Source organism: Crocuta crocuta, unplaced genomic scaffold (assembly GCF_008692635.1).
Source record: "Crocuta crocuta isolate KB4526 unplaced genomic scaffold, BGI_CrCroc_1.0 scaffold25, whole genome shotgun sequence".
NCBI classification, from domain to species: Eukaryota; Metazoa; Chordata; class Mammalia; order Carnivora; family Hyaenidae; genus Crocuta; species Crocuta crocuta.
In genome coordinates this window covers 2,288,142-2,296,598 of record NW_027532015.1, presented here as the reverse complement: position 1 = coordinate 2,296,598, position 8,457 = coordinate 2,288,142, and the positions used below count along the sequence as shown (strand labels likewise).

At 41.2% G+C, this 8,457-nt stretch overlaps 1 protein-coding gene across 2 annotated transcripts in view; it reads left to right on the top strand.

The window, feature by feature from the left end:
• Positions 1–8,457, top strand: part of MTHFD1L (methylenetetrahydrofolate dehydrogenase (NADP+ dependent) 1 like) — a 173,663-nt gene that overhangs the window by 20,229 nt on the left and 144,977 nt on the right. For both annotated transcript variants that reach the window (XM_077776038.1, XM_077776037.1), the window contains exons 8-9: positions 5,068–5,159; positions 6,989–7,086. In XM_077776038.1, the coding sequence (XP_077632164.1) occupies positions 5,068–5,159; positions 6,989–7,086 (190 nt within the window). The remainder of the gene's footprint in view (positions 1–5,067; positions 5,160–6,988; positions 7,087–8,457) is intronic.

Here is an 8,457-nt window from a genome sequence, read left to right as displayed (position 1 = left end):
CAAGAATTTATCAGTCAGATTAAAAGCTGAAGGGGCTGAAGGGGGTTGGGGTGGGTTAGAGTGTGCAAGGGACAATGCTCAGGAATTTCCCAGAATGTCCTTGTGCTTGGCGCTTCATTCATCACATGGATGAATGAAGCAACCAGAGGTATAATGTAATGTGAATGTAGGATTAATCGATCTTTTTAGCAAACAAAAGACTTACACTAAATAACTCCTTTGAAATGTATGTAGTTTCAGGCTATAAATTTCTTTCCCCGACTGAAAAAACCAATGCCTAACCCATAAATGATGGTCATGGCAGATTTGCTCCTCTGCTCAGAATTTAGATTAGGAAAGTCAGTTTTGGCTTTATGTTCTTTTATTTATTTATTTTTTTAAATCTATTTATTTTGAGAGAGAGAAAGCATGAGTAGGGAAGGGGCAGAGAGACAGGGAAAGAGAGAATCCCAAGCAGGTTCTATACTGTCAGCACAGAGCCCGATGCGGGGCTCGAACCCCCGCACTGGGAGATCGTGACCTGCACCGAAGTCTAGACGCTCAACCAACAGCCACCCAGGCACCCCTGACTTTATGTTCTTTTAAGTGAACGCTCTTTGCTGTTATAATTACTTGCTATTTGTTTGTTATTAGAGTTTATATTTTTAGGACAATTTTGGTATAATCTTGGCTAGAGATAGTCTATTCAGTGTTCTTTGGAATTCCTTTGAGTTCTGTGATTATATAAAGGTGACAGTATATTTTTTTAGTGAAATTTTGCCATATTTTTACTAAGTTTCTTTTGGGGACCTTTACTTTTTTAAAGGCATTCTTAAAAACATTAGATTTAACATAACCATCCTCCTGGGGGTGCGGTTGGGGAGATCAAGGCATTAATTATATTTTGACTGATTCTGTATGCAGACTCACTGTGGTTTATTTTAAATGTATCTGGTCCCGTACTAGTAGTTTTCTTTGTGATTTTTGCATGCCCAGTGTCCCACCTAATACTTGCTCAGTAAATACCGGGTGATGAATGAATGAATAAACCTGGACTAGAGAATTGTACTCTGATTGGTTGCACTTTTAAGTTAGTTGCAGTTACAGAGGCATCTCCTTGAACTAGTCTCCTGTTCAGACACAGGGCTGACGGTGAAGACAAAGGGGAAAAATGTTCTCCTGATTAAATAGATGAACATTTTGCAGTCAGTACTATTATATATAACGTTCTATTTCCTGATAGTCCGTTTTAATTTCAGCAGCTTTGATTAGTATGGAAATTTAATCTATGCACAGATTGAAGAAAGGCTCTTCTCCCTTTTTTGCATAACCGTGCCACCCTAAAGAGACTTTTGAAAACATTATTAAAAGGAAAGGTGCTTTTATTCACACTTAAGAGCAGAAGAACTCTTAATAAACCTGCGATTGGGTGAAGGCAGGGTTTTATGGTGAAATTTTCATACTCAGTGGTACAGGGCCCCCCACCCCCCATAAAAATAGATGGAGGCGCCCTTAACAGCATCATTTTAAGTGTATTTGGTGTGGACTGGTAGTGGAACCCCGGGCTGCATCTCAAGTTCATGCTAATGGCCTGTGGGATCTTGGAGGACCTCGAGCCATCTCTCATATGGCCCTGAAGGGAGACAGCATAATGAACATAATGAGAAAAGCATGGAATTTGGAGTCAAATTGATCTCATTCAAAGAGAAGAAGGGTTTTTTGTGTTTGGATTGTTTCTCAGTTGCATTATATTTACAAGCTGTGTGACTTTGGACAAATAACTTAAGCTCTCTGATCTTCAGTTTCTTTGTAAGATGAGAGCAAGACTGTTGAGAGGAATACATGAGCTTGCACCTCACGGCACCTCTTTGATGGGAGCTGCCAATAAAGCAGCCCCCCCCCCGGCCACCACCGCTTCATTGTTCTCGAACCTCTGGCACACAAAACAGCTCAGACTTCTTATTAGCGAAATGTAAGTCTGTATTTGAAAACTCAGGCCCAAGGAAGGATTCTTCCCAATGAGATTCGGAGGATGTAAGACAGTAGCTTTAGAGAAATTCAACCTGCCTGTAATTTAATCATTATCTCAGTTGCACTTGGAACAAAATAAGGATACTTCCTTATGAATTTTGAACTCCAGTTATTCTGAAATCCATTATATCTATTACCTGTTTCCCTTAAGTTTTTTCCCAGGGAAATTCTGGAAGATTTGGGCCTATATGTTTTTGCCAGGTTTTCATTTCAAATTTTAACTGATTATCGGTATGTTATGATACACTGAATGTTCTTTTGAAAAAGTCTCAAGCTGTTTAGAATGTACAACTCCGTGTTAATTCCTTCCTGCTTTGGTTTCAGTAATTTCAAAAGGGCTGTTTATATAAGTTGATACTAATATATTACTAATACTCGTTTTTTTTTTAAAGATTTTTATATTCTATTAAAGTAGTAAAACATAGTTATTTGATAGTGAATTCAATGTGTTTTGTCTCTTGAGGTTTTTTTGTTTTTTTTTTTAAAGAGAGAAAGTGTGCACATGAGAACAGGAAGGGACAGAGGGAAAAGAAGAGAGAGAATCTTAAGCAGGCTCAGTGTTGAGCAAAGAGCTTGACACAGGACACAGTCTCACTGTGAGATCATGATTTGAACTGAAATTGAGATTTGGACACTTAACTGACATAGATGTTTTAAGCTATGAGTTCAACTCTTGAGAGCATTGTTACCAAAATTATATTAAAAGTTCATTTATTGCATTTTCCTGTTACCCAATATGATTGATATATTTAACTTAGAACTAATCGCCAGTGGTTTTCAAAGTGTTATCTGCACTAATATGTAGTTTTCTTTAGCTTTTCCTATTTTCAGAACTTCACATAAAAGTTTTTTTGAGTTACTAGTTCTCCCAGAGTATGAGAAAATATCTGAGAATTCAATCTATGGGTTCATACAGCACTTCTGTGCTAGGAAGGATGCCCTGGGCCAGGCTGTAGAAAAGCTGAAATTTTTTCAGGTAGCAGAGAGGGCACGGAGACCAAAGAAGAATTTGCCTTGTCCTGCCCATTTATTCTGGCCAAGTTCCCAGGGTGGTCTCAGGGCAGCTCCTGTCACGGAAAGTTCTCGGATTTCCAGGGAAAGCGTTACGACACGTTAGCTTTAAATATTTGTGTTGTAGAAAGTTTGGTTAGCAAGAAAAAATTCTAAATGAAAGGCCATCTTTTAAAGAGATTCATTGACCTGTCCTTGGAAAAGCCACGAGCTAATGGGGAGTCTTTAGTGGGAAGTGAAAAGACCCACTTGGTTTGGGACGGGTCCCCTGGGGCCCCCGCCGGACTCGTGGGCTGAGTGCAGACAGCCTTGGCAGGCGGGATGTAGACAGCCTCTGGGTGGAGCCCTGCGTCTACACAGGCAGAGGGATGAGGTAATGATTTCTTTTCTCAATTCTCCTTCACCACGAAATGTGAAGAACGTATTTCTGATTCGCCGAGTTACCATTTTCATAGCTTCGAGTTCTCTGGATTCAGAACTTCTAAGTTTTAAGATTACTACTGATTTGTACTACAGAAGCAATAGAGTGTTCACAGTAGACAGTTCGTGAAATAGAGAAGAGCACACAGAGCAAAGTGACAGTAACTTATGATCAGTCGCCTTGGGGTCCCCATTTCACACGTTCCCACAAAGAAAACATGAAACATAATTTTACAGGATGGAATTTAGTAGAAGGAAAAGAAAACTATGAGACTAAAAGCATTATTGAAATTCAGGTAACTTTCTTCAGACAGAAATTTCAGTTCCTGTAAGATCCTTTCCAAGGTTTAAAATGTATGTGTAGGCACGTCTTGTGTTGCGTTTTAAAATCTTTGTTGCTTTTAGCCACCTTCTATTTTATGCAGTGCAGTGGCTGAGATTATGGGCGGAATTATTCCCTGTGTAACATTACAGGTGAAATATTCTTCACTTACCTGGGTACTTGTGATTCTGTTCTGGGAATAGGCATTAATAAATTGATACCAGCTCCTGGAGTGTAGGCTTTTGGGTTTTTTTTCCTTCATCGTCATGTAAAGATAGAGATAAAAATGCGGGAAGCATATTTCTTTTCCATGATGGTTGGACAGGATCTTTAGATCAGATCTCTAGTGGTTCAAACAAAACAACAAACCTCATTCTCTAGACTCTTGGCTTTTGCCTAAATACGATTTATAAAACTGTGAAGTGTTACTAATCTCGAAACAATACCGGAGGGATATGATTTTCCAACGCCCTTCATACATTTGACTGTAGAACATCACAAAACGCTTCGTCTGAAGTGTTTTGTGCTCTTTCTTGCAAAGGACTGTCAGCAAAATGGATAATTTAAACGCAGAGTGGTCCAAACTAGAGGAAAATAGTTTCTTAATTCAAAAAAGTTGCTATTAGAAATGTTTCTTTTCTCCAAGGGAGGATATAGACTAAAGCATTTTCCATGTGTGCTCATTCTCATAACCTTTATAAGTACCAGCTAAAGAAGGAAAAACACCATTAGTACAAATACCCCTCTGTTCTGGAAACCTGGTAATCCCTAAAATTAGTATCCAAAAATGTAATTTCTCAGTTTCTATGCAAAGTTGGTCATTTCACTTTTAATACAGGGATCCCTAAAATTCTCAAAGGAAGCCTGCCTGACCTTTCACATAGCACTGTGGTTGCGATTGTGCTATTTATTTCACTCCCCCTTTGGATACCCTGTGTACCTCAGTGACATTGCTATTCTCAGATGCTCAACACCATGACATTCCCTGTTGCACTCAGTTCCTCAGAGTTCTGCGGGGTTGCAGGCACCCACATTAGATAACGGGCCCAGTGTCAAAGTTGCCGGTTAGAGGTAGAAGCAAGATTTTCGTCCACTGTAATTCGGTGTGCCTGTGGCCCAGTCAGGAGCCCCAAGGCCGTGCCGGGGACTGGTGACCTACCTGGAGCTGTGCCAAGATGTCCTAAGTTCCTTGACTGAAAATGAGAATGGCACTCAGGATGCTGACGTTTTACTAGGAGCAGTTGGTTGTAAACAACAATATCCTGAGTGTCTTTTTTCCTCCCCCCCCACCAACTTGTTTATAGGAAAGCTTGGATGTGGTTCTCTTGGGGTACATTTTAATGGTGTCATCGCAGAGGATGATGTGAGTCTCCTTGCTGCGGCTCTGCGGATCCAGGTTTGTTTCACATAGCGACTGTTTGGAGCTTTGATTAACAGTTGTTAACATTTTGCTAGTGTTTTCTGTTGAGTAGACACAATGTTAAACACCTTAACACACAGAGTGACGCTTAGGTCCTACCATAATCCTGTGAGAGAATGTCATTCCCATTTGACAGGTAAGGAAATGGAAGCTTGGAAAAACTTGCCTTTGGTTACATGACAGTTATGGGACGGAGACTGGACTCAGGGTCTGTTGTTAGTTATCTATTGCCGTGGAGTAAATTATCCCCAAATGTAGCAACTTAAAACAGTAAACGTTGTCTTCCATTGCTTGTGGGTCAGATGTGGGAGCAGCTCAGCTCCATGGTTCTGGCTCGGGGTCGCTCATGCAGTGGAACTCAAGAGATCGTCTGAAGGCTTGACTGGGGCCGGACGCTCTGTTTCCAAGATGGCTCACTCACATGGCTGTTGGCATGTGGTGCCTCATTCCTCAATGGCTGTTGGCAAGATGCCTCAGTCCCTCACCAGGCCGACTTCTCAGGGGAGCTGACCACGATGTGGCAGCTAACATCCACCAGACCGGGTGAGCCATGGGAGAAGGCAGGGAGGAAGACGCAGGAGGTGTTATGACCTCGCCATCAGAGTCAAGCACCACTGCTTCCCTTTTTCTTTCTTCTTTCTAGAGGCTCCTCCTCTTCTAGAAGGCTCCTAGCTAGTTCAGCCGGTAGAACGTGTGACTTGTGATCTCAAGGTCCTGAGTTCAAACCCGAAGTTGGGCTTGAACTCACTAAAAATAAATAAACTAAAAATCAATAAATTGACCTCCCTTTAAAAAAGAAAAAAAAGCTTTTTAAAGTTTATTTTGAGAGAGAGAAAGAGAGAGAGAACCCCAAGCAGGCTTTGCACTGTCANATCAATAAATTGACCTCCCTTTAAAAAAGAAAAAAAAGCTTTTTAAAGTTTATTTTGAGAGAGAGAGAGAACCCCAAGCAGGCTTTGCACTGTCGTTGAAGGGCTCAAACCCACAAACCCTGAGACCATGACCTGAGCTGAAGTTGGACGTTTAACCAACTGAGCCACTGAGGCATCCTCCAAAATAAAACTTTTTTGCTTTCAAATGGGACATAATACTTTCTTATAAGGATTATGTGTTGGGTTTTGACCTAAGCCAGATTTTGTTTCTCTCTGTGTGTGTATCACCATTTAACAATTCAGTGTTCTTGTTCGATTATGTCACGTCTGACGGGATTGGACTTGACATGGTGTTGCAGATTTTAGGGACTGGGCATCCACATTCATCATCCATGAGTTCTTCTAGTTCCCTCATTTTTCTCTTCCAACTACAGTGAAGAACCCACTCTCTGATTTTATTCTAGTACTTGATGTCTTTAGTGAATACTTAACCTATTTTCTTTTTTTAAAATTTTTAAATGTTTTATTTATTTCTGAGAGAGAGACAGCATGAGCAGGGGAGGTTCAGAGAGAGGGAGAGACAATCCGAAGCCCCAGGCTCTGAGTGGTCAGCACAGAGCCCGATGCAGGGCTCGAAGTCACGAAGTGTGAGATTATAATCTGAGCCGAAGACGGATGCTTAACTGACTGAGCCACCAGGGTGCCCCTTAACCTGTTTTAAAAATACATATAGCTTACGTTTTCCTTTTTTTTTTTAAAAAAAAGGCCCAACTCTACATGTGAATAAACTTGTCCCTGATATTCACATGGGTTATTGTGCAACTTTGTGATCCTTTTCATGACATGACATCCCCGAACGACATTTTCATAGTGTAGAGTCATAGCCTGCCAGCCTTTACTTCTATGACGTGCTTTCCCTTCTGTCTCACAAAGAACATGGTCAGCAGCGGAAGGAGGTGGCTACGCGAACAGCAGCACGCAAGGTGGAGACTTCACTGCCTGAAACTCCAGCCTCTCTCCCCAGTCCCCAGGTATTTGCGGGGTTTCCTTGTCCTGACCTCTGGTCACCAAAGTGCCTCTGATATCCAAAGTTCTCCAACAGGCCGGGGGTCTTTGGTGTTATGGCTTTGATAGTGAATAATTTAATCACAGTTTTTCGATTGTTTAAGTCCTAAAAATTAAATAATAATGAACACATTTCCCATATTCTGCCAGCCCTACGATGTATATTTCTTCATGTCTGAAGTCAGGATTGCCCCTTACTGTCGATGATGCCTCCTGTCTTAACTGGCATTCTTTTCTCTTCTCAGCGCTCTGTAACATGTTGACGCCTTAGATTTGACCAAATATGGTAATACAGTGTTTGGAATATGCTTTTCAGTGTTAGAAATGCCCAGCTCATCTGTCGGCTTGGTTTTCAGGGCCATGTAGGTGTCTGCTCGGAGGGTAAAAGACCCACCAAACCGGACACTATCCTATGTGGGAAGTGAGTTCAGCCTTCCTCAGCGCACAGAGCCACCTACCGTCTGATAGGGTTTTCTGTGATGGTCTAGATGGATGTTTTCTTCAGAGTAGCATTTACTGAAGTGTAAGCTATATATTCTCTGCAGGAATTTAGAAATACATACTGTACTGCAGGAATAATTCATTAGCTCTTAGAGCCAGAGAAATGCACTTCCCAGCCTCATCGGGGGCCCCCACCTGTCCCCACTTCATGAAAAGGCCCCACCCTCTTCATCCAAGGTTCACCCAGTGCCACTGGAAAATAACACGTCAGTAGATAAAACCTCCAGGAATCGACTCATTTTTCATTTGATGACCACTTGGGTTTTAGATTTGATCTGTTTCCTTGCACCACAACTGAACACTGATGTTTCCTTTATACCCACCGTGTGATGTTTTTGCCCCTGAAACAGACTGAACAATGTAGTCACTTTCTGTGTGTGTTAATACACAAATCGCAGGGAATGTTATTCTCTGTAATATCACCCCTGTAGTTGTACAGTCTATTTCATAAAATATTATATTTTCAAAGTTACTGATGTTGTTAAAGGACCTTAATTTGTAAAAGTGAGTGAGTACATTCTACTCACTGAGAGCTAAAAAAAATTTCAGGTAGACTCTGCCAAAATCTGTACCAAAGTCATTGCCTAAATCTAAATAAATCCCACTCAGGGGAAGAAGTGTTTTAATAGCTGAACCGAATTTGGCTTCTAAAGGGGAAAGAAAGACAGGCTGAGTAATTTATAAATTACCCCCAAATCAAAACAATGTCGCTGTCATTCTTAAGCTAGTAACGAGAAAACTGGAAGTTTTCCAAGAGCGGGCTCTTCAGTTTAGGAGATTTGGGGAGGAGTGAAGAGAAAGAGAAAGAAGGGGTAGAAAGGAAGGCAAAATGAAGT